This window comes from Takifugu flavidus, unplaced genomic scaffold (assembly GCF_003711565.1).
Source record: "Takifugu flavidus isolate HTHZ2018 unplaced genomic scaffold, ASM371156v2 ctg372, whole genome shotgun sequence".
Classification (NCBI taxonomy): Eukaryota; Metazoa; Chordata; class Actinopteri; order Tetraodontiformes; family Tetraodontidae; genus Takifugu; species Takifugu flavidus.
The window spans coordinates 1-25,825 of NW_026621995.1; the positions used below are offsets into that span (position 1 = coordinate 1).

The 25,825-nt window shown below is 44.8% G+C and overlaps 1 protein-coding gene, 2 long non-coding RNA genes and 1 pseudogene across 3 annotated transcripts; 1 reads left to right on the forward strand and 3 right to left on the reverse strand.

The window, feature by feature from the left end:
- The first annotated feature begins 195 nt into the window (after positions 1-195).
- LOC130520412 (uncharacterized) lies at positions 196-3,039 on the forward strand. Its single transcript, XR_008948828.1, has 3 exons — positions 196-1,558; positions 1,765-1,938; positions 2,467-3,039. It is a non-coding gene; the product is annotated as an uncharacterized LOC130520412 (long non-coding RNA).
- Positions 3,040-5,663: 2,624 nt separating this feature from the next.
- Positions 5,664-6,552, reverse strand: LOC130520411 (uncharacterized). Its single transcript, XR_008948827.1, has 4 exons — positions 6,453-6,552; positions 6,278-6,355; positions 5,950-6,004; positions 5,664-5,852 (listed from the first exon to the last, which is right to left on the reverse strand). It is a non-coding gene; the product is annotated as an uncharacterized LOC130520411 (long non-coding RNA).
- A 4,780-nt stretch (positions 6,553-11,332) lies between these two features.
- Positions 11,333-19,853, reverse strand: LOC130520410 (uncharacterized). Its single transcript, XM_057024136.1, has 2 exons — positions 19,190-19,853; positions 11,333-13,056 (listed from the first exon to the last, which is right to left on the reverse strand). The coding sequence occupies exon 2, from the start codon at positions 12,551-12,553 to the stop codon at positions 11,333-11,335; it is 1,221 nt and encodes a 406-aa protein (XP_056880116.1). The 5' UTR covers positions 12,554-13,056; positions 19,190-19,853.
- A 1,960-nt stretch (positions 19,854-21,813) lies between these two features.
- Positions 21,814-21,929, reverse strand: LOC130520413 (5S ribosomal RNA; annotated as a pseudogene).
- Positions 21,930-25,825: the final 3,896 nt, after the last annotated feature.

The following is a 25,825-nucleotide window of genomic DNA, read 5'->3' on the forward strand; positions in this document are numbered from 1 at the left end:
CTTAGGTGGCTTCATTCCAGCCAGAAGCCCAAACCTGCCTCCCTCTTAAAGGGGCAGCAGGTCAGTCCAACCACAGAAACCTTCATGAAGATCTGAAGCTTTCAGCATCCACAATTGTTGCACCTCACTTCCATTGGAGTCCAAATCAGAAGTCAACAAGTTGATTCTACACCGATTCTACACAATGCAACCATTTTAAAAAGGTTTCCATCCATAAGTTTTCACACATTTTTAGATAAATCTGTTTGTTCATCGCCTCCTTCTGTTGTAATGGTCATAAAAGAAAATGACCTTATTGGAGTTTTTCTCCTCACAAATATGACTTTCTATGAACGATGCAATAAATGCAGCTTGCAATCTAAGACAATATGGAAGTATGTGTATATAATAGTAGTGGAAGTAGCTCATAAAATAATACATTTGCTCTTCTCATCGAATCTCTCTATGTTATTAAAGAAAAACCTGCTCTTAGTCAACAACATCTAAGACATCAACCAAAAATCCTAATTTTCTATAATATAATATAAAACAGTAGAGAAGACTCTTTCTGCAGAGACACTGGTGGCAGGAATGCAGAAGTATCACCTGCTCAACTTGGAAGGTGGAGCAGAAACCACCAGCTGAGAAGGTCCTCAGCGAGAGGAAGTGGTGGAGAACCATGAAACTTGCTAAGCTCCACCTCAGCTCCAGAGACGGGCTGAGCTGGAGCTGTGGCACCAGGTATCGCCCAGAAGAGCCTCCAACAAACAAGCTCTTCTCTTGGGAGGAGAGGGCTTTGAATCTCAGCTCAGTGTGCTTGTCTCTAGTAGGTGGCAGCTGCACCTTTTCCTGAGCTCCTTGTTGATGCCCTGAGGGGAATTGATGCTCCTCCCATGTTTTCTGGCAGCATTGAGCTTGCAGTGGGGCAATCAAACACACTGTGGGGGGGCTCTCTTTCCTTCTCTCATCTGGAGAACAAGTGACACCAGCTGCCAATCATTGTTGGAGAAATGTGCAGTCAGGGGAACGATGCGTCCAGACTATAGCCACCCTTCCAGCATCCAGCAGTGTCTAAAACCTTTGATTTGGTTTCACCAGAGAGTGTAGGGATTGCAGGGTCGCTGCAGCATCGCCCACAAGCTATCAGGAGTGGGTCGCTTTGTCCCAACTCCTGACAAGAGTTGAGTGCTATTGAGAAATGTGGTCTCACAAACTTGGAAGGTATTTTGACCCACACACTTTACATACGGTGTAGATCTTGTCCAACCGCCCTGAAAGAATCCAAAATAGGAACATACGGCAGATAAGCCGGTGCAGGACCAGAGGTTTGTTGCTTGTAAGCTGTGTTTTGCTCTGGTACATGTTGATTTTTATTTGTCTTCTCTCAAAATAATTGTTATTTTAGACTATTGGGCTGCAGTTTATCAGAGACCAGCTGTGATTCTGTGGCCTCAGCTCTGAAGTCCAACCTCTCCCATCTGAGGGTTCTGGACCTGAGCTACAACACGTTGCAGGATTCAGGAGTGAAGCGGCTCTGTTCTGGACTGGAGAGTCCAAACTGTAAACTGGAGAGGCTCAGGTCAGTCTTCATTTTTCTACCTATATACCAGCTGCTAAGATGGTGAAGTGAGGCTGTTCTCAACACTGCTGTGATGCACCACATTAAAAAAATTCCTTGTAATATCGTGAATTCAGGTCTGACCCAACTAAGAACTAACGTAGGTTTAGTACTGACGCAGATAACATGCAGACCTGCACCGTATAACCTTATCCTGCATTTTTCAGATTAGACTACTGCAGGTTATCAGAGATCAGCTGTGGCTCTCTGGCCTCGGCGCTGAGGTCCAATCCCTCCCATCTCAGAGAACTGGACCTGAGTAAGAACGAGCTGCAGGATTCAGGAGTGAAGCTGCTCTGTGGTTTTCTCCACTTTCCAAACTGCCGACTGGAAACTCTGAGGTAAACACCATTCTCAAAAATGTCCATTATTCCTTCCGAGGGTCCTCACACTTTCTGAGTGTGTGTGTTGTGCCCAGTTCCTTCAGGGGGGAGGGCCACACGGGGACCACTTATTCATGATAAATTGATTTAAGGACAATGAAAAAGCCGACAGATGGTAACCAAAATTAGACAAAACTAGGTGAGGGTGCCTGGTAGACACCAGCCAACGAGGAGGGAGATGGTGAGGGAGACGGAAGTCATCTAAGACAGGTTGTGCCTTTAAAGATGAGCCACAGGTGAGATGGATCTCCATGATGAGATGGGAGGGAAAGAGGTGGGAGAACCTGGGAAGAGTGAGGGCCAGAACAATATATATTCTCCTCTGGAACAGTGCAAACCTGAGAGGTTGGAATTGTGGTAATTACATATTACTATCATTTTTTAACCTGTAACTAATTAAATATTTACAGATCATGCCTTTGATTAACCTTTCAGATTAATACTGGTTTCACTTATAACCTTATAAAAGTTTCCTTCTTTATTTAGATTAAGGAGCTGCAGCTTATCAGAGATCAGCTGTGGCTCTCTGGCCTCGGCGCTGAGGTCCAATCCCTCCCATCTCAGAGAACTGGACCTCAGCCTCAACAATCTGCAGGATTCAGGAGTGAAGCTGCTGTCTGATCTCGTAGAGAATCCACACTATGGGCTGGAGACATTGAGACGGTAGCTGGTTGAAGCCAGTCAACTCCCGCTCATCTGCTGCATCACTCACTGACCACTGGTGAAGAGCATCTGTGGAAACATCTGCCGTCTACTCCCTCCATAGATGAGAAATTCAGTTTTTAAAAAGCGCTGGTGGACTTTCAGGAGATCAGTCGATGGTCGACAAAGCAGAAGCAGCTTCGCCTTGAAGTTAAATTAGTTCCTGGTATCACACAATGCATCTTATAAAGTTCTAAATGGCTCCTCGGCCACTCTTAGAAGCATGAAAACATTCTCTTAATTGTCTCTTCAAATGTCTGTATTATACGTTACTATTTTACATCATGCCTTCAGAATCTTTAGGGTTAGTATTTACTGTCTCTGTGACATGGAGCATTGGAATATTTCAGCTGCAGCCAGCAAAAACCCGTCAGAATGACGGCTATCGGTGGGAACCGCAGGTCATTTGACTTTAGTCAGTCTGTTCAATGTTATAGGATTTATTGCAGTCTAATAAAAACTATGAATAAATGTGGGAAATAGGAAAAAAAGAAGCAAAATGACCAAATAAAACTCCCATGAATACAGTAAATTTAAAGATGTCAAGAATGGAATATCAGCTTAAATGGAATCAAACATAAAGTGAAAAGGCCTCCTTAAGTTTACTGCAAAAATAAACACTAAATCAAGAGCGACACGCGCCAAAAACGTCTCATTCTCTCTTCTGTCTCCACTCATTCTTTTATATTCTCTTAAGATAATGGGGACGGGGTCGTGTGATAACAAAACAACCTAATTGGGGACTATATTTTGTTGCAAGAACTTTGGCTCTTCAGAAGTTTCTATGTTGGCTTCCACAGATTGTGCATCCACTAGAAACTCAGTGTTTTTGAGGAACTACCAGGAGTGGCTGGAGTGGAGGCCAATGACGCTATAGCTACATATAGGTACATATAGATCACCGTTATCCTCAACCCAAAAGACCACCAGTTGGCGCAGCAATACTAAAGATAGGAGGTTGTGGTCGTTCCCCAAGGGTCAATCTTAGGTCCAAGCCTTTTTAATCTTTACATGCTTCCTCTTGGGGACGTCATCAGGAGCCACGGCATCAGCTTCCACAGCTATGCTGACGATACGCAGCTGTACATCGCCGTGGCTCCTGGTGACACAGGGCCGTTGATGCCCTTTTTAACTGTATTCTAGATATCCAGTCATGGATGGCAGAAAACTTCCTACAGCTCAACCAGGACCAAACAGAGGTCTTAGTCATTGGTCCTGAAGGTCAAAGAGAGAAACTTTTACCAAAATTAAGGATTTTAAGCTATCTCAATCTGTCAGAAATCTGGGTGTGATCTTTGACTCTGAGCTTAGTTTTATCCCACACATCAAAAACATAACAAAGGTAGGTTTTTACCACCTGAAGAATATAGCCAGAGTCCGCCCGTTTCTCTCTCAGGCCAGCACGGAGGTGCTGATGCACGCTTTTATCTCTTGTGGTCTAGATTATTGTAATGCCCTGCTCTCTGGTCTCCCAAAAAGAGCATCTCTAACCTACAATTATTACAAAACTCAGCTGCACGGTGCTGACGAGGACCAGAGGGCGGGAGCACATCACACCGGTTTTAGAATCGCTGCATTGGCTACCCGTGCGTTTCAGGATCGATTTTAAGGTTCTTTTATTCGTTTTTAAATGTCTTAATGGTCTTGGCCCGACTTATTTATCTGACCTGCTTTTATTCTATCAACCCTCGCGGACTCTGAGGTCCTCTGGCACCGGCCTTTTAACCATCCCACATGTAAGCTCTAAAACGCACGGGGAAGCGGCCTTCAGTTATTCTGGTCCCCGACTGTGGAACAGCCGGAGAACCTCAGGGCCGCAGAGACTGCTGAGATTTTTAAAAAGAGGCTCAAGACACACCTGTTTAATCAGGCCTTTAACTGATTTTTTGATTATTTTTAATTTCTTTTATGTTCTCATGCTTTTTATGTCTTATCCTTATTTGACTTGATACCTTTACTGTTTTACTCCCTCAGTTCTTAGTTTCTCAGTTTTTAGCTTTTACACCTTTTATCCCATTTACTGTTTCAGTCCTTCAGTTTTTAGCTCCAGTGTTTCCTCATGGTGTTTCCTCATGGGGGCCTGCCAGGCTGGGAGATGTTTCCGGTCTACTGCTGGGGGTGCTGTCCCGTGGACAGCTCTGGCCTGGGTGGTTAGGGGGCTCTGTGCTTGGTGTGGAGCCTCCGGTCTGTCCGGGTCGGGTGGTCTTTGTGGCGGTACCACCTGTGGTCACGGACCGTGACCTCCCTCGGCCTGGTGGGCCTCCAAAGGTGGCGTCTCCTTCGCCTCAGGTCTCGGTGCCCAGCCATGTCTCAGCTTGTTTGTGTGTGTGTTTGATTTTGTGTATGCATGTGTGTGTGTGTGTATCTGTCTGTGTGTCCTTTTTCTTGATTCTCTTGTTTCTCTTTGTTGTTTTTATCCTTTGTGAGGCACTTTGTGCTACCCAGTGTATGAAAAGTGCCATATAAATAAAGATTGAATTGAATTGAAAAATTGAATCACTTATGTGTAATAACTATAATCAGTTAATCAAGGATGAGACAAATGTTATTCATTGACCTTCCTTTCCTGAATCCTCATTGGTGTTTATCCAATGATCTCCTTCTGGTTCCTGGATCAATACAAAGACAGGTGAACCAGCATTTAGTTGGGAGAGTGGAGCTTCCGTTGGCTAACGTATTGCGTCCTAACCCTCCTGCCCATATTAATGATCATATTCCTCGTGGCAACAATATATCACTCCAATTTATTAACTAACCCTCAACCAAAACATGGGCTTGGGTTCATTTGAAAGACTGACTCACTGCATCACCCATCTGGACTGAAGGACACAATAGCCACTTTTGCTAACCCTTTTGCCAGGTCACATTCAGCTCCTGTCTGAGTCCTCTAAATGAGCCTGGATCCATGCGTTGACCATCAGGATTCAGCATTTGTTCTTTATTTTTGAATCTGCTAGTAAATGATCAGATGAAGACCAGACGATGATGCAACTGTTTATTTATAGCTGTCAATCAAACAAATCATCAGCTTCAAAATCACCATGGCAACAACAGAAGTAAAGCTTGATAGATTCACTGGTAGAAGGCATCAAACTGCTGCTGGTGATGATGATGATGATAGAAGACTTGTTTCAGCTGTGTTGTCCTCTGTTGTCATGACAACTCAGCTGCTGGATAACATGAAGTTTGGAAGAGCATCAAATATTCACATTAGAGTGAACAAAACAGATGAACTTAATAAACTGAAAGACAAAAGTAAAGTCCAACCTTTGACAGCTGTCATGGAGAGAAAACCTTCATCCACATACTGGCGGGCAGAGTTCTGAAGAAAAGGGTATCACACGTCAGTCAGGTGCTTCTAAATGCTTCTGATTAAACCTTAATCATGCTGTTGTGTTCTTGTCTGTGACTCAGGAGATCATCTGATTTAAAGACTGTCTGTGTCAAATATATGGACATTCTCCAGATGAAAAGAGAAAAGAAAGTAAATGTGCGTCCCCTGGAAACTGTCGGACTTGGTCCTCTTCTACTGCCCCTGCTGACGAGCAGCAAATAGAGCTGAGAGACACTTTTCTCTCTGAGGCTTCTGACTTACCGCTGGCCTCTCCAGATTCATCAACTGGATGATCATTTGTCCCCTCCACATGATGAAGATCGCTGCCTTCAGCTTCATCTGCACAACACATTCAGAGGGGAGATTTTCTTCATCCTGGCACATTTGAATCCTTCTGAATTCTTCTAGACTGCAGATTAAAGGCAGCTTTCTTTACCCAGTGGCTGACTGGAGGTCTGACAGACAGCTGAATCAGGTGGGTGGCTGGCTGGCTGGCTGGCTGACTGACTGGCTGGCTGGCTGGCTGAATGACTGACTGGACTGACTGACTGACTGACTGGCTGCAGAGTCTGCATTACTGCGGACACCGCACCATCCACCTGTCGATCTCCTGCTCCATTCTTCCCTCACTCGTGAACAAGACCCCAAGGTATTTGAACGCCTCCACTTGGGGCAGGATCTCCTCCTTGACCCGGAGAAGACACTCCACCTTATTCCGTTTGAAAACCATGGCCTCGGATTTGGAGGTGCTGATTTTCATCCCAGCCGCTTCACAAACCGATCCAGTGATCATTGGAGGTCACGGGCCGATGACGCCAACAGGACCACATCATCTGCAAAGAGCAAAGACGCGATCCTGAGGTCACCAAGCCGGACCCCCTCAACACCATGACTGCACCTAGAAATTCTGTCCATAAAAGTTATGAACAGAATCACTGACAAAGGGCAGCCATGGCGGAGACCAACCCTCACCGGAAACAAGTTCGACTTACTGCCAGCAATGTGGACCAAACTCTGACACCGATCGTACAGGGAGTGGACGGTGTGTATCAGGGGGCCCGGCACCCCATACTCTTGAAGGACCCATAGGACCCCCCGAGGGACACGGTCGAATGCCTTCTCCAAGTCCACAAAACACATGTGGACTGGTTGGGCAAACTCCCATGCACCCTCAAAGACCCTGCTGAGGGTGTAGAGCTGGTTCACTGTTCCATGCCCAGGACGAAAACCACATTGCTCCTCCTGAATCCGAAGTTCGACTATCTGGCGGACCCTCCTCTCCAGTACCCCTGAATAGACCTTACCAGGGAGGCTGAGGAGTGTGATCCCCCTATAGTTGGAACACACCCTCCGGTCCCCCTTCTTAAAAAGAGGGACTACCACTCCGGTCTGCCAATCCAGCGGCACCGTCCCCGATGTCCACACGATGTTGCAGAGTCGAGTCAACCACGACAGCCCTACAACATCCAGAGCCTTAAGGAACTCTGGGCGGATCTCATCCACCCCTGGGGCCTTGCCACCGAGGAGTTTTTTGACTACCTCGGCAACTTCAGCCCCGGAGATACGTGAGTCTGTTCACAGGTCCACAGGCCCTGCTTCCTCACTGGAAGGTGCATGGTGGTATTACGGAGGTCTTCAAAGTATTCCTTCCACCGATCCACAATATCCCAAGTTGAGGTCAGCAGCACACCATCGCCACTATACACAGTGTTGACAGTGCCCTGCTTCCCCTTCCTCAGATGCCAGATGGTGGTCCAGAACCTTTTCGAAGCCGTCGAGGAAGTCGTTCTCCATGGCCTCATCCAACTCTTCCCATGCCCGGGTCTTTGCCTCGGCAACCGCCGTAGCTGCTCTCCGCTTGGCCTGCCAGTACCTATCTGCTGCCTCAGGAGTCCCACAGGACAAAAAGGCCCGATACGACTCCTTCTTCAGCCTGACGGCCCTCACAATATGTTTGGGTCGGCCAGGTCTGTCCGACATCCTTCCCCACCAACAGAGCCAACGCACCACCAGGTGGTGATCAGTTGACAGCTCCGCCCCTCTCTTCACCCGGGTGTCCAGAACATGCGGCTGCAAATCCGATGACACGACCATAAGGTCGATCATCGATCTGCAGCCTCAGGCGTTCTGGTACCAAGTGCACATGTGGACGCCTTTATGCCTGAACAAGGTGTTTGTTATGGACAATCTGAGATGAGCACAGAAGTCCAATAACAAAACACCACTCAGGTTCAGATCAGGGGGACCGTTTTCCCAATCACACCTCTCCAGGTCACACTGTCGCTGTCAACGTGAGCATTGAAGTCACCTAGGAGGACGAGGGAGCCCCCAGAAGGAGCCCCCTCCAGCACTTCCTCTAAGGACTCCAAAAAGGGTGGATACGCTGAATTGCTGTTTGGACCATAGGCACAAACAACAGTCAGGATCCGTCCCCCCACCTGAAGGTGAAAGGAGGCTACCCTCTCATCCACCGGGGAAAACTCCAATATACAGGCACTGAGACGGGGAGCAACGAGAATTGCTACCCCTGCCCGTTGTTTAACATTCAATTTATGCTTAACGGTTGCATCGCTATCGTAGAAGAATCATAGCAAAATATTTGGGTAATAATTTGGGACACGGTGGGGTAAAATCACAATATTTAATTATTTTCAGAACAAGATTTACAGTACGTCATATATGCAGCAATTTAACCCACTCATACATTTACGTTTTTGGCTTTCATGCGAAGCACACCAGCTTTAAATACTTCGCATGAGATTTTTTTTGTGAGGTCATCACAGATAAAAGGCCATTTTGGGTTGTAAGCTTTGATTCAAAGTAAAAAATCTTCATATTAAAGTGTTGCTGCTGCACCTACAGACATTACCCGTTAAAGGTTGAGCTGAAACCACCATCAGATCTGCCGCCTCATTCTTCGATCCTTCCACCGAGCATCACCCTCCAAGAGAGACAATCTCCATACTGACGTGCACACGCGTTAAAGGTCCAAAGGTCAGTAACTGGGAGTTGATGGTTGGGATCAAGTTGAGCTCTGCTGGCAGCTCTACCAAAGTCTAAATGTTCTCAGTATAAATCCAATTCTGCTAATGTGGTTGCGCTTCTTCGTGTCAGTGCAGACTCGTGCGCGGGGCTCGTGCACATGAGGGTTAGGTTGGTTTGATGCAAGTCACAGCGAAGCAGGTGGGGGCGGGGCTTGTGTAGCATCTGACGGCCCCTCTCAAACTGTCGCCTAACTGGGCCTTGCTCACGCCCTAATGATTGGCGGGGGCGTGAGCCCCTCACCTGTGCTAGTCTGGGCTGGGGAGGGGGCGAGGCGGGACTTTCCTCTTTCTCCATGAGGCTGGAGCAGTGAATGGATCTGTTCATGACTGTTAGAGTGTGTGTGGTCATGGCAGTGGCTTTTTGTTGTTTCTGCTTCAGGCTGCAGAAGATGGGCTGTTCCTGTAGTACTTCTTCTGACGAGTGGAGTGACAGCGACAGCGACAGCAGTCTGTCAGAACTCCCACCCTTCGTTAGACGGAGCACGAAGACGGTGGAGCTGAGGCAGCACACCTCCGCAGGAACCCAGCATGCATGTTTGGATGAGGAGGTTAAAGGAGACGGCAGTGGCACATGTGAGGAACCCCTGGAATCACATCCCCGTGTGGCGCTGCCCAGACTGAGCACAGGCGGAGAGGAAAACACTCTCGATGGGTCAAAGCCGTCCAAACCGGTCCAGTGTGCAACAGATGAGCCTGGTCCATTCACGGTTCTGAAAAACAGTTTATTACCACCTCCTCCTGAACCAGAAACTGGTTTATTACCACCACCTCCTGAACCAGAAACCAGTTTATTACCACCACCTCTTGAACCAGACACTGGTTTATTACTGTTAGGTTCAAACAACCTGAAACACGAGAAACACAAATGAGGCAAAGACAACAGTTTGGAAATTTACTTGCAAGGAGAACGGAGAGATGTGCTCAGTTACAGATCTCCAACACGTTCTGCCGCACACCTCCCGCCATCCTTGTTTTATTGAGATTAGGAGGTCCCTAGTTACAGAAGTAAAATGTGTCTAAGGGAGGGGGAACACAAGATAGCAGGTCTCCAACAGAGCAAGAGACTGTAAATCATAATGGTGAGATTATACGTAGGCCTTCACTGATTTGATTAGCTTAGCTCACAAACAGCACATTCTTCTATATCGGACAGATTAAAAGAACAGCTTCTGGGTCATGCCGTGCAGTTTGGTCTCCAGTCAATGCCACTTCTCCAACAGCCGCCGCATTTCTGTCGCCCTTGATCAGAGGAGTTCAAGTTGACATATCAAGCATCATACACATTAAGCATTAGCAAAGAACAGGAAACATTAAGTAATGTGAAACAATATAACAAGAATAAAGAATATAACAAGGCAAAAGCAAATAAGAGATAACTTTAACATAATGGATCTAACATTTCCCTCCTGTTTATCACATATTTGCTTCAAATTCTCATAGTCGTTTAACAACCTCTTCCAGTAGATTTTCGGTTGCAAAGTCATGTTTATGAACACAAATACATTTACACTCAGGGGAAAATTAGCTCAATTCCCTCATAGTCTTCAGAGTCTGTAGTCAAATCCGGTTCTTGTCTGCTGATTAAGGGATACAACTCGGCCATTCGGTTTTCCATGGGAGCGATAGCTGTGGTGATAAGGCGGTTAATAAGAGAACGCAGGCAGGGAATACAACAACATCCACACAAGGTAAGGATTGCAGCAAAAACAGCTACAGAAATGAGAATAGATGTAACCAATGTCTTATACTTCCCAAACACATTCATCCACTCGTCCCACATCGCGGTCTTTGCTCCTGAGTGCTCCTTCATCTTGCTGTTCAGGGTGCGAAGGCCTTCTATGGCCAGTGTGAGACTCCCATCCGACGCAATGTTGTTAGGAATAAAGGTACAACATTGATCTCCGAACACAGCACACACACCACCTTTCTCAGCTAACAACATATCCACTGCGATCCTGTTCTGGAATGCCATAAGGGAAGTAGCCGACAGTTGGCTATGAACAGCCTCAAAACCGCTCTGAGTCCAATTTCCTAAACGTTGAACATTGTAATGGATGAGTTAATCCTGTCTACATTCTTATTTATTGTACACCACCAACAGATCGAAGATTCAAAACCAGCAGCTACTTGATCCACTAATTTATACTCATCTGGAACACCGCGTGGAACACCGATAGCATCAATATACATAGGAACATTTTCAGATTGCCATGCAGATCTTTTATTACGACATCTGTTCAGGCAAAATCCATGCCTGTGAGTGAGTAATTGATCAGCCGACGCAGGGAAAAACAGAAATGGGCATAAGAAGTGTTACCAAAGCACATAGTCCTGTAGCTCTCCGAGGCAATGTATCAAACAGTCTCTCATCCCCACACCACCACCAGATGTCACTACGGGACACTACCTCAATCCTACTTTGGTTCAGCGTATTAACACTCATACAAACGTGTGAGGAAAGATTGCCAAGATTCTCAATTCCTCCAGTGAAATGTACGCATGTAAAATTTCCAGGAGCCTTTCTGTTAGAGAATATGGGTTTCTCCTTCTCAGTCTTAGTAAGAGGAAACACACTGTCCCATTGTTGACACAAAGAATTAGGATTGGTTTTAGTCATTAACTCAAGTACACAGTCTGCGGACACCGGGCTTGGTATCACTTTAAGGATAGGTCTCGGGCCTAAACACACAACACAATCTTCTCTCGTCACATTTGCTGCTTGTTCTGCCAACAGGAGCCAGTTGTTGATGTCTCTTGAAATTCCCGTATAAGCCAAAAACCAGTCATCCACATCTAGCTTGCTTGTGATTGCTTTGATGCCCCTTCCTCTGGCTACAGGGGAGAGTTTAGGCTCAATCTTTTCACTGCCATTTGTTGATTGCGGTGGCAGTTGACAAAGTGTCACAGGAAAGTCTACATCTGCGCTTCCAATCCACGCCCAAAATAACAAAACCCAACATGTATTGCTCTTGCTGCTTCCGGGCGGATTCAGAGTATTGTTTCCGGTGAGATTAACTGTTATCACGAATTTATTGTCATCATAGGCGACCTTAAGCAGTTTTCTCTGGTGTTGAGCTATGGGGTTAGTCGACCATGATCTCCAGTCATGACCTTTTGGATCTGCAACTAGATTCGCCCACTTTCCTGCATGTGATGTGCTGCCTGTAGTTACATACCAAGGATAATCTTTCCATGCTGCAGCGTTGTTTCTGCCAAAGATGCTAGGTCTGCTAAGGCTGGTGAAAGGAATTGTCACGGTCGTGCTCGTATTTGAGGGCAGACACACCTGTGGTGCTATCGAAGAAATGCTGCTGCCGTCACCTTGGTCTTTTAGGTTGTTGTTATTTACACTTCGCTTGCCATGCCGTATTTTGGTAATGTTCAATCTTGAACCCGGGGGTTCCCAGAGGTACCATACAAATAAAAACAAACATATGAAAAAAATACACACTCCCAAACATTTAATTGCATTCTGTAGCCACTTGGGAGTCATTTGAACTTATCTGATTTCAACTGAGTTGGGGACTTTGTGATTACAATTAGCACCGAGGCTAGTATGCTTCTGTATTTCTCTCCTTTTTTTTTTTTTTTTCTCTCTCTTTCCCGTATTATCTTTTGTTTATTTTACCCGCTGCTGTCCCTGTGATGTTTATGAAATCGGTACACTATTTATGGACCATAACCTGTTGAAGTAGCCTCCCTAAATGAGTCGGCGGCTCTTAAAACTTCACTGACTTTCGGGTCTACCCAGACTCTATTCGTCTAAGTCCACCCTATTATCAGACTTTGCATCACCTTCCCGGTCGGAGTTTTCAACAGAAATGACCTTCTTACAATGACTGAGGTGTACCCAGGTTGATCTTTCAGCTATTTTAGCAGCAGTAGGTGTAGACAAAAGAACTTGGTAAGGTCCTTCCCACTTAGGTGAATACCAGTGTTTCTTTTTTTTACGCTTCTCACTAGGACCCAATCGCCTGGCTCCACCGGTTGGATTTTCTGTTGGGAGACAGAGGGCGTCTCAGTTTCATGACCTTGCTTTTGTTTTTCTAACATTCTTCTCATGTAATCAGCTAGATTAGACTCATCATTTGTCTCCCAGTAGTTTTTGAACTGAGGAAGCCTGTACGGTCTTCCAAATAAGATCTCATAAGGAGTTAGGCCTGCGGTGCTTGTAATGTTTATATAGAGCTTAGCCAAATCGACACATTGTGTCCACGGTCTCCCCGTCTCTTCCATGCATTTCTTCAGTCTGTTTTTAATAGTGCCATTAGCTCTTTCAACTAAGCCTGCGCTCTGAGGATGATAGGCGCAATGGTGTTTTAAATCAATATGAAACATAACACTGATCTTTTTAACAACTTGATTTACAAAATGAGTACCATTATCAGAGTACATTTTTTCTGGGATACCATATCTGGGTATGATATCTTTGCAGAGTGCTTTAGCAACTGTTAGCGCATCTGGGTTTTTTGTTGGAAATAATTCTATCCATTTTGAAAATGCATCTATTATGACTAGACAGTATTTCTTCCCTTCACTTTTATTTAATTCTATGAAGTCCATATGTATAACTTGAAATGGATATTGGGGAGCAGGAAATTTTCCTCTCCTGGGTCTCAGATTTCCCTGTGAATTATGTTTCGCACACGTCAGACATGTTCTACAAAAATTTTTTGAATAAGAATTAAATCCATAGGTTGTATAATGCTGCTGTATCTGTCCTACCATCCCTCCTGTTGAGACATGTGGTTACACCATGGCTCAATATAGCAGCCCATTTATACAGATTTTTTGGTAGGATAGGTTTTCCTGCTGGTCATACATAGATGTCTTCTTTTAAGGTTGCTCCGTTTCTAATCCATAGATCTATTTCGGCAGGTGGGTTTTGTTGTTGCATTTCTTTAAGCATGTCACTGTTTACTGAAGTTTGATCTGAGAGCAGGAGTAATTTAACTTGTCCTGCTGCTGCTGCTTTCGCAGTTTTATCAGCAAATGCGTTGCCTAGTGAAACATTGTCTGTTTCTGATGTATGCGCCGCACATTTACAGATAGCTATTCGTTTTGGCAGCTGTACTGCATTTAACAGATTAGTTAAAGGAGCTGCATGAGTTACTGGTTTACCTGTTGAGGTCACCGTTCCTCTGTTTTTCCAGTGCTGAGCAAAGACGTGCACTGTAGCAAATGCATATTGGCTGTCTGTGTAAATGGTCACATCTTTTCCTTTCATTACTTTGCATGCTTCAGTAAGAGCCACTAATTCTGCTGCTTGTGCAGAATAATTTGATGGCAGGGCTTCTGCTTTGATCACCTTTGTCTGTGTTACTACTGCAGAGCCCGTTTGGTTTTTACCAAAATCATTTTTCTTTGAGGAGCCATCTACAAACAAAATTGTTCCTGTTTTTAAAGGTTGATCTTTTAAATCGCTTCTACTTTTTGCAGCTTGTTCAGCTAATTCTTGGCAGTCATGTGGTTCTCCGTCATCTGGGAGAGGTAACAGTGTAGCAGGATTCAAGGTTGTGCATCTCTCTATTGTCAAATGAGGTTGTGATAAAAGTGTTGCCATGCATGCTAAATGTCTAGCCGGTGATAAGAAAGTCATGTTTGTCTGCAACAACAAAGCTGACACCGCATGTGGTACTTTCAACGTTAAAGGGGGATGAAACAACACTATAGAAGCACTCGTTTCCACAGCCATAGACGCTGCAATCACAGCTTTCACACAGTGTGGAAGAGCATATGCTACAGGGTCAAGTTTAGACGAGAAATATGCTATCGGTTTAATTTTGGTCCCACATTGTTGAGCTAAGACCGAGGTCATAAAATGTCCTTTGCAATCAACCATCTGAACAAAAGGTTTGCTGTAATCTGGCAGGGCTAAAGCTGTGCTCGACACTAAAGCTTGCTTAATGTCACGGAAGGCCTTTTCTGCATTTTCAGTCCATTTTAGTGAAGAAGTCATTTTTAAATCTTCTTCATACATCAATTTTTGCAACGGTGCTGCAATTTCTGCATAATTTGGCACCCAGTTGCGGCAATAATTAGTTAGTCCTAAAAAGGACATCATTTGCTTTTTAGTTTGTGGCTTTGGAGCTTGCAAAATAGCTGTTTTACGGCCTTCTATGATAGTTCTTCCTCCTGCACTCAGGTTGTGACCCAAGTACTTTACTTCAGTTTTGCACAGCTGTAGTTTACTTTTGCCTACTTTATGGCCTTCTTCTGCTAAATGTTTAAGAAGTGCTATGGTGTCTATTTTACATGCTTCTAAGGTTTCAGATGCTAATAAAACATCATCTACATAAATCAATACTTGACTCCCACTGGGAGGGTGAAATTTAGCCATACTTGCTGTCATCATCTGAGAATAAATAGTTGGGCTTTCACAATAACCTTGGGGTAATCTGGTGTAAGTGTAACGTTTGCCTTCATATGTGAATGCAAACCAAAACTGACTGTCTTTATCAACAGGTACAGAGAAAAAGGCATTGCTGATATCAACTACAGTAAAAACTTTAGCTTTTGGATTTAAAGAATTCAGGAGCGTATATGGTTCTGGAACGCAGGGAGCTCTCTGTATTACTGCATCATTTACGGCTTGTAAGTCCTGAACCATGAGCCATCCTGCAGATGGACTTTGTTTCTTTACTGGAAAAATGGGAGTATTACATGGTGAATCATCACATTTAACGAGAACCCCTGCTGTGATCAGATCATGTATTACGGGTTTGATGCCCTCACGAGCATCCGTTTTTAGTGGATATTGCCTCACACGAGGCCTGTACTCGCTTTTAGGTCTAATTTGTACTGGTAATACTCCTTTAATTAATCCTACATCAGAGGGTCCTGCTGACCACAATTCAATGGGTATTTTTTCAAGCCAATCTTCCTCTTCCTGTGTCAAAAGGACATCAGCCATGATTTCATCTTCTAGAAAATATCAACGTCGTTCATAGTGGATCATGTCACTGTCACTGTCAGTCACCGTCAAATGCACTCCCAGGCCTGCTCTCACAGACCAGAATAGTGCTTTCCTTGTCAGACCTGTGGAGTCACTACGCCATGTGTTAGCTGATGTCGCAACCCAGTCTTGTGCTGACTCTCCATTCTGCACCATTTTACCCAAATCAGTCCACCTCTTATCTTTGCTTTTGTACAATGAGATGTGTGGGAGGGAGTACGATCTGTACAACTCCTTTATTTGCGGTTGGAGGTTTACTCCTGCCACTGATGTGCTTGTAGCATCTGAGTAGATGTAGTTAACAGTAAACACGGTAGGAGTCACTCTTTTCAGTTTCATCTCATAGTCTGTGTCTGGTCCAAAAGTCTTTTTAAACCAAAAAGTCACATGTAAGTCATCTTCATGCATTTTGTCTTGTTCTTGCAGAATAGCCTGTCTTCCTTCAGCCATAAGGGCTGCTCCTGAGGAAGCAGGAGCTTTGTTTGGAATGTCTAGTGCATAGTGATAATGAGGTGAGCCTGTCCCTTGTACTACAAAAATGTCTCCTTGATGTAGTTCTGATTCTCTTTTCACAACCAATCGACCCCCAGGCGTGGCGATCAATGACAGGCCTAGTGCAATTAACCCGTCTCTGCCCAGAAGATTTACTGGGCATTCTGCCAGGAGAAGTACTGTTAACTGGCAAGATTTCCCTTCAGGATCTCTTAAACAAACAGGCTCAGATTCATGCACAAAGTTTAGTTTGCCGTCTGCTGCTCTCACCACAACCTTTGCACTTCCTGCTTTAGAATTTGGGAAAGACTCTCTACAAGTAGTTCTACATGCACCTGTGTCACACAGAAACTTCATCGGTTTCCCATTTACATTAACCCAGACTTCTGGCTTATCACTACTTGCATAAAGAATGTCCTGTAAATTCAAGAGGACTTCATCCTCGGGCACACTTAATGAGTTGTCACTAGCATGGTCAAGGTCTGTCCCCTCATGGAGCATTGCCAGTCATGCTGTGCTGCCTTTGGTTTTATTGTCTGGGCAGTCACGGCTAAAATGTCCATCCTTTCCACAAGACCAACAACTCGTATCATAGAAATTTCTATCTCCTCTGTGCTGTCTACCTCCACGACCTCTACCTCTCCGACCTCTGCCTCTAAAACCTCCACGACCTCTGCCACCTTGGTAGAAGATTTCCGTTTCACAATCTTGATAAAAAGCATTTGCAGCACTTTTACTCTTTTTGTCTTTCATCACTTTTTCCGCGTGGACAGCATAGTTGACATAATCATCCAGTGTGCATGTGGACATGTTAATGTTATGCCGCTCTACCCATCCACGAATAGGCTCTCTGGAGCCTGCATGAAGGGCATTTTTCAACTGCTGTCTATATGCACCTGCATCTGTGTTGTCATCATGCAGTCCGCTGTTTGCTCTGAAAACTTTAGTCATTCTGGCCTGATATTCTTCGAAAAGCTCATCCTCCCTTTGTTTTACACGGTTAATTTCCACATAATTTGCTCTCTTAGCGAAACGATTTCGAGTTCTTAATACAAGAGCATTGACTCTGTTTGTCAATTCACCATCATCATGTTTCAGCACCTCATTATTTTGTTTTGGATTCCAGTCTCCTCTTACATGAGTCCAGTTAGAACCCAGAGCTGTCATCCAGATCTGTTGAACCTCTGCACCATTAAGGTGATAGGCTCTTCTCATATTTTCCATACCTTCTATAAAGAGTTCTATGTCTTCCTTATGGGAAGGCACACCTTCTATGGCTTTTTTAACATCCTCCATTGTCCAAGTTCTATAGACTAGCATTACAGGTTGGTTTGTTTCAGCATTTGGATTAGCTACTTCAATCATGGGGTACATATCTTCCATTGGAGGAATGCTCATTTCACTTAGATTATTCAATTTTGGGACTGCTGGAGTCAGTGCTTGTCCTAATGTCTTTGACCACGCATACCCATGGGGGTGCGCTGAGCGTGTAATTCTAAGTGTATCAGTGGGTGGAGGGTCTAATGTCTGTGGTGTATATGTTGGTGGCAATGCACACGATTCACGAAGGTCAGGATACAAGCTGCCCACCCCTGCTGCTCTCTGTTCTACATCCGCTTCCCCTTTCTCTGCCGACTTATCTGTTGCCTGCTCTGTCTGTCTGTGCGCGCGTCTGCTCACTGCGCCTGTCTCATCATCCTCTTTCCTGTGAAACATTAACTGTTTGTTCTCAACCTCGTCCTTTCCCTCCTTTGCCTCCATTTTCAACTTACTTTGTCCCTTCTCTCTCCTTAACGCTAACTGCAACCAAAACTCAGTATCCTCATAACCGCATTTTTTCATCTTTTTCGGATTATTTTTAGTTCGCTCTTTTATTTCATCTTGTAGGGCTGTTATTTGTTGTGAATTTAGCTGTCCTTTGAACCCATAATCAGTTATCCACTTGTCTAAATACGCGAGTTTCTTTGGATTTTGTCCGTCGATGAATTTCCAATCCTTACACCGCAATTCATCTCTGGGCCTTTGTTTACTTTTACTTGCCCCCATTTTTTTTTTTTTTGATTTTTTTTTTTTTTTTGATTTGTACTTTTAGCTCTACTTTTCTATCTGCTTTTTATTACGATTTTTTTATTTTCTTTTTTATTTTATGAGTTAACCTTATCCTAATTTTTTTTTTTTTTTTTGTTTGTTTTTTGTTTTTTATTAGGAATTTGGTCCAGTCTTGCACATAGGGTGACCTAAAACTGGGATGTTGATCTCAGTGGGGTGATAATTAATCAAACCGTTGTGGTACTTCTCACTTCAACTCTTTCGAGTGGAGAGTCTTGCCTCTGCATCCACAAGGGCCTTATCACTTACAGTCCCACTGCTTTGGTATGATTGAAAATACCTAGTGGTATTTAACAATCCTTTCACACTCACAATCACTCTTTTGGATGATTTGTCGTGACTTAATTTCTTTTTCACGTGGCCAGGACTCCCTCGCCCTGCCTTGGTACTTCCCTTAGTACTCTTGTTTACCTGCCATTGACTAGTATTCACAGGGTTTGTTTCTCATTGCGTTTTTCAGAGGACTTTCGGGTTCCTCTCTCCCAAAACACTGCCTTAGTGTCTATCGCAATTTTTACATTAAGTCCCCGACAATCATCATCACACACACTTTTGAATTCAAGACATGCTCACCACTGTTGTCTTTCCTCCTGGAATTCCGTCAACCGTCAGGATCCAAGCAGTGAGTTGAAGCCCAGTCCCGGAAAGGGAATCTTAGGTCGCTTTGAGGCGGCCTGCTGTGGCCACAGTCTTTCCTGAGGTTCAGCCCCACCACCGGACCCTTCAGGTGTGTTGGAATCCGGCTCGAAGGACCAAAATGTTAGGTTCAAACAACCTGAAACACGAGAAACACAAATGAGGCAAAGACAACAGTTTGGAAATTTACTTGCAAGGAGAACGGAGAGATGTGCTCAGTTACAGATCTCCAACACGTTCTGCCGCACACCTCCCGCCATCCTTGTTTTATTGAGATTAGGAGGTCCCTAGTTACAGAAGTCAAATGTGTCTAAGGGAGGGGGGACACAAGATAGCAGGTCTCCAACAGAGCAAGAGACTGTAAATCATAATGGTGAGATTATACGTAGGCCTTCACTGATTTGATTAGCTTAGCTCACAAACAGCACATTCTTCTATATCGGACAGATTAAAAGAACAGCTTCTGGGTCATGCCGTGCAGTTTGGTCTCCAGTCAATGCCACTTCTCCAACAGCCGCCGCATTTCTGTCGCCCTTGATCAGAGGAGTTCAAGTTGACATATCAAGCATCATACACATTAAGCATTAGAAACAGGAAACATTAAGTAATGTGAAACAATATAACAAGAATAAAGAATATAACAAGGCAAAAGCAAATAAGAGATAACTTTAACATAATGGATCTAACAATTACCACCACTTCCTGAACCTGAACTGGTTTATTACCACCACCTCCTGAACCAGAAGTTTTTTTTACCACCACCTCCTGAACCAGACACTGGTTTATTACCACCACCTCCTGAACCAGAAGATGGTTTATTACCACCACCTCCTGAAACAGAAACCAGTTTATTACCACCTCCTCTTGAACCAGACACTGGTTTATTACCACCACTTCCTGAACCAGAAACTGGTTTATTACCACCACCTCCTGAACCAGAAACGTTTTTTTTACCACCACCTCCTGAACCAGACACTGGTTTATTACCACCACTTCCTGAACCAGAAACTGGTTTATTACCACCACCTCCTGAACTGTCTCTATTGAGCGAGGTCAATGTGCGTCTGACCATGGGATTTTCGCCACATATCGTTCAACAAACTCACCGTGGATTCACCAAATCCGAGATCGACTGGCAGGACAATGCGGCGCTTCCTGTGAATTCCCGCGTAAGGAAAATCCCAAGCCGAGAAGAGGGCGATGGTCCCTCAGTCTCAATTTGCTTTTATAAAACACTCGAAGACCTGGGCACCCCGAGACCTGAGTGTCAGGATGTTGGCACTCAAACTTTGCCCCCTGGTGCTGGTGGAGATGCTCCTACTCCATCTTCCAAGATTGACTCCGTCTGTCCTGAGCGGCGGGTGATGGCTGAAGGGGGCAACAGCGGGGACAAGCCGAAGGCAACGGTGTGGTCCCAGGGCACACCCCAGGCTGGGTTCCCCCAGAGGGGGGGCGGTGTGGACACCCCAGGGCCAGTGTCGGAGCTCCAGCCCTCCAAGGCTCAGAATTGTGGGCCAATGTTGAATCGGTAAGTTTATGGCCCCCACCCTCGCTCACACTTTATTTCACTTGTGGAGCACTTGGTAACACCTGAGACCTGTTCCTCTTCAGGGGTCTGGAGCAGAGTTCAAAGACCAAGGCTGACGACCAACCAGCTCATCCGCCAGGACAGCAAGTAAGTTTTGGGTGTTGAGTTGTTTTTGATGCTTAATTTGATGCTTGATTTCATTGTGTCCATTCATGTTACTCATTCATAAAGTGAATGTCCTGATTGGTCATAGACACATCAACATTTATCGGGTTTAAGACCCCTGACAGGACAAATACCCCAGGTTATAGCAGACCTGTTGCAAAGATGCTCATGGTGGAAACTAAATCCTGGTTCTCTGACTTTTCAGGTGGGCTCCAAACTGACGTACGCACAGGTCTTGATGATGCCCCCACGGAAGCGTGCCCCACCCCCAGACCTGAGCCCCCCCTACCCCGAACAAGAGCCCCAATCAGCTGGGACTCGCCGTCCACTAAAGCTGAGATATGCAAGGTTATGAATGGATCGCTATGGATATTTGGTTTTCAGTCTTTACAAAAGAAGCTGAACAAAATCAACTCTTCAATTGCTGCTTTAGGGGATTTTTTTCTTTAGTTTGTTTAGGGTCTTTTTAAAAAAAATCCAGGTTCTGTTCCCATGTTTTTCTTTAAACACACCTGCATAATTGATGCTTATCATTCTGATTTCTTCTATTAAAAAGCACTGAGCAATATGTCTGTTTGCATCTTTTTAATCTCATGTTGGTACTGAGTTTGTTCGGCTTTTATTTGAGTTAATCAGGGATGGAGGGGGATGTGTGTTTTGGATGTAGAAACTTCTGTTTAAGTAAAGAGGATTTGTAGATGTAACTCATTCACATTCTGTCCAGTGTGAAATCAAAGAATCTGAAAACTTGACTTTGATGAGTGTTAAAAACCATTACAAGTGTTTGAACACCATTTAAACATGAATGTGTGAAGAATGTCCAGGTACAGGTGAGTTACTGATGGACGTAAAGTGGAGGAGTGCAAAAAGCTTACAGCACCTGGTATTCCCAGGCGGTCTCCCATCCAAGTACTAACCAGGCCCACCCTGCTTAGCTTCCGAGATCGGACGAGATCGGGCGTTCTCAGGGTGGTATGGCCGAGCCGTAAGCGAGCAGGCAAGAAAATGGCCTTTTGAAGTTAATACACTCAAACTTATTTTCTTGAAACATTTATTCTGGTGGAGTTTGTCCATTTTGCTTTGTCACAGTCCAAACCTCAATGTTGGCGCAGCCTCCAATCCATTCCCCCCAAAAAGAAAAGGCTATATAGCCTATGAGCGTCATATCATCAAATCTGCGTAGATCGGCTCTTGGATGAGAGGTGAAACGCCTTCAAAAAAATCAAACAAGATTCAACTCCGATAAATGAAATCAACTTAAAAGCAATGTGCCATGGCCGGAATCGATCCCGTGCCGGTGCGGGCCAGTTGACAATTGCTGTAACAGACAACCTGATTGAAACCTCCTGAAGACCCCAGAGGGAGAGTTCGAATCCAGCTTTGGGCATTATCAAAGAGAAGATATTTGATTGAAAAATTCATGATCATAAAAATGTTTAAAGTGCATAGCAGAGTCTGTGAGGTTTATGAGCCACAAATGCTGCTCTTTTTAGGAGCACAGCCATCTATTAAACTGTAGTTTGTGTCATAGCATAGTTTTATTGACAAATTCTAAATTGCAAGTAGCAGATATGAACAGGGAAATGCTACATTATCTGCTTATTCTGTGCGTGAGTATTGCGTCACTTTTCTGTCGTCTCTATCGTTCGTTGGTTGCATTGTGCACGGGGTGCCGTATTCACTTAATATTGAACACTTGGTGTGTGGTATTCACTTAATATTGAACACTTGGTGTGTGGTATTCACTTAATATTGAACACTTGGTGTATTGTATCACTTTACTTAAAATTTTGAACACTTGGGACATTCTAGTCAACAGTGAGAAACAACCCATATTAAACAAATACAGGGTTTCGCCGATCACTAGCATTAGCATGGCCTCACCGTCAGTTTCACCACCCGTGTCTTTGTCTGTTCAGCGTGCGAAGTGTTTAGTTACTCCTCTGCCTCCCTTAGTGAAGGGAATAGGTGCACAAAGTGGAGTTTATTTATGGCTATGGAGGCGAGACTTAGCGAGCTTGAGACGCGGTTCCGCAGTTTGGAGTTAGCTCGACTTGCGTCAAGTAGCCAGGGTAAGCTAGCTGCTGCGGAGCCGCCTAGCGTAGCTACAGCTAGCGGTCCCCCGGCAGCAGCCGAGCAGCCGGCTAGCCAGGGCGGCTGGGTGACGGTTCGTAGGAAGCGTAGCCCAAAACAAAGGCCCACGGTGCCCCACCACCCGCTTCCCGTGGCTAACCGCTTTTCCCCACTCGGCGACACACCCGCTGAGAAACCGACCCTGGTAATTGGCGACTCTGTTTTGCGCTACGTGAAGCCGACTCCAGCGACCGTAGTTAAGAGCATTCCGGGGGCCAGAGCGGGCGACATAGAAGCAAATTTACGGCTGCTGGCGAGACGTAACGTAAATTTGGTTATTATTCACGTCGGAGCCAACGACACCCCCGGCTTCGTCAGTCGGAGGTCACTAAAATTAACTTGGAGTCAGTGTGTAACTACGCAAAAACGATGTGGGACTCCGTAGCATTCTCTGGTCCCCTCCCCAATCTGGCCAGCGAGGAGATGTTTAGCCGCATGTCATCGCTTTGTCGCTGTCACGGTGGTGCCCCGATAACCAGGTGGCCTTTAGACAGTTGGAACACTTTTGGGGAAAACCTGGTCTGATCAGGAGAGACGGTGTCCATCCCACACGGGATGGTGCCTCTCTCATTTCTAGTAATTTGGCTAATTTTATTAGACCCAAAGTGACCTGACAATCCAGGGTCCAGACCAGGATGCAGAGGTGTAGTCTTACACACCTCTCTGCTGCTTCCATAGAACCCTCATCCACCAACAATAGCATATTTAACACTATAGAGGTAGTCTCTGTTCCACGGTTAAAAGTTCACCAAGCACAGAGCAGGGGAGCGGTCAATCACCAAAATCTTATTAAAATTAATACTGAAGCACAAGTTGGAGAAACTAATATCACAATTAAGTGTGGACTGTTAAATATTAGATCTCTTTTGTGTAAATCCCTGTTAGTACACGACCTGATAGCGGATCATCACATTGATTTATTTTGTCTTACTGAGACCTGGCTTCAGGAGGAGGAGTATGTTAGCTTAAATGAATCTACTCCTCCTACCCATCTTAATTATCATATTCCTCGTGTTACTGGTCGAGGAGGGGGAGTGGCAGCAATCTATCACTCCAAGTTATTAATTAATCCCAGACCAAAACATAGCTTCAGTTCATTTGAAAGCCTGACTCTTGGCATCACTCATCTGAACTGGAAGGCAGAAAAGCCACTTCTGTTTGTAGTTGTATATCGGCCCCCTGCTGGGCCACATTCAGAGTTCCTGTCTGAGTTCTCTGATTATCTTATCTGACTTGGTCCTTAGAACGGAAAAAGTCATTATCATTGGAGACTTTAATATCCATATGGACGTTATAAATGACAGCTTTAGAAATGGCTTCATTTCATTACTTGAGTCAGTTGGTTTCCTTCAGCAGATAAACCAACCAACTCACAGCTTTAACCACAACTTATATCTAGTTCTGACTTATGGTGTTGAGGTAGAACATGTGTCAGTGTTCCCTCAGAACCCAGTCCTGTCAGACCATTCTTTGATCACTTTTACATTTATGATTAAGGATTCTTCTATGCTCAGAACAAAGTCTTACTATAGCAGATGTCTTTCAGATAATGCTGTAGCTAAGTTTAAGGAAGCGATCCCTGTGCTGATCCCAGGACCACAGTGTGTTTCCCCAGGGATCAATCATTATAATCTGAGCCCTGCTGAGGTTGACTCTATTGCTGAAGGTGCAGCAACCTCACTGAGAATCACGCTTGATTCTGTTGCCCCCCTGAAAAAGAAAATAGTAACTCAGAGGAGGTGTGCCCCTTGGTATAATTCACATATCAGGACCCTCAAGCAGAAAGCGCGAAGACTGGAAAGGAAGTGGCATTCTTGTAAAATAGACAGCTATCATGTAGCCTGGACAGACTGTCTATTAGTTTACAAAAAGGCCCTTCGCAAGGCTAGAACAGCTTATTTTTCTTCTTTGATTGAGGAAAATAAGAACAACCCCAGGTTTCTCTTCAGCACTGTGGCCAAATTAACTAAGAGTCACGTGTTTTAGATCCACATATCCCGTCTTCCCTGAGTGGTGAAGACTTCATGAGCATCTTCACTGATGAAGTTCTAGCTATCAGAGAGAAAGCTAACCAGGCCATCCCAACAACTGGACCATCACCAGATGTGCCGACTGTGGGAACATACAGGGTCTCCAACGAGCCCTTAAGCTCCTTCAGCCCTATATATTTTTCTGAGGCGTCATCGCTAATTCAGAAATCCAAGACCACCACGTGTCTTTTAGATCCCATCCCAACACACCTGTTGAAGGATGTTTTACCATTGATAGGCAGTTCTATCCTGGACCAGATCAATGGTTCTTTAGTGTCAGGTTATGTACCCCGGTCCTACAAGGTGGCAGTGATTAAGCCGTTGCTTAAAAAACTGGATCACTGGATCCTGACGTATTATCAAATTATAGGCCAATATCCAACCTTCCTTTTATCTCTAAAGTTCTTGAGAAGGTTGTGGTGACTCAGTTCCTGGAGCACCTGCAGAGGAACAGCCTGTTTGAGATGTTTCAGTCAGGCTTCAGAGCTCATCACAGCACAGAAACAGCACTTCTTAAAGTCACTAATGATCTTCTCATAGCTTCCGATCATGGACTGGTCTCTATGCTGGTTCTGCTGGACCTCAGTGCTGCTTTTGATACAGTTGATCACAGCATCCTGTTACAGAAACTGGAACATGTGATTGGGATTAAAGGGACAGCACTAGACTGGTTTAGATCATATTTATCTGATAGATACCAGTTTGCTCATGTCCATG

Excerpts from the sequence above, each read along its gene's own strand:
- LOC130520410 (XM_057024136.1), bottom strand. The coding sequence starts at position 12,553 with ATGACTCCCAAGTGGCTACAGAATGCAATTAAATGTTTGGGAGTGTGT.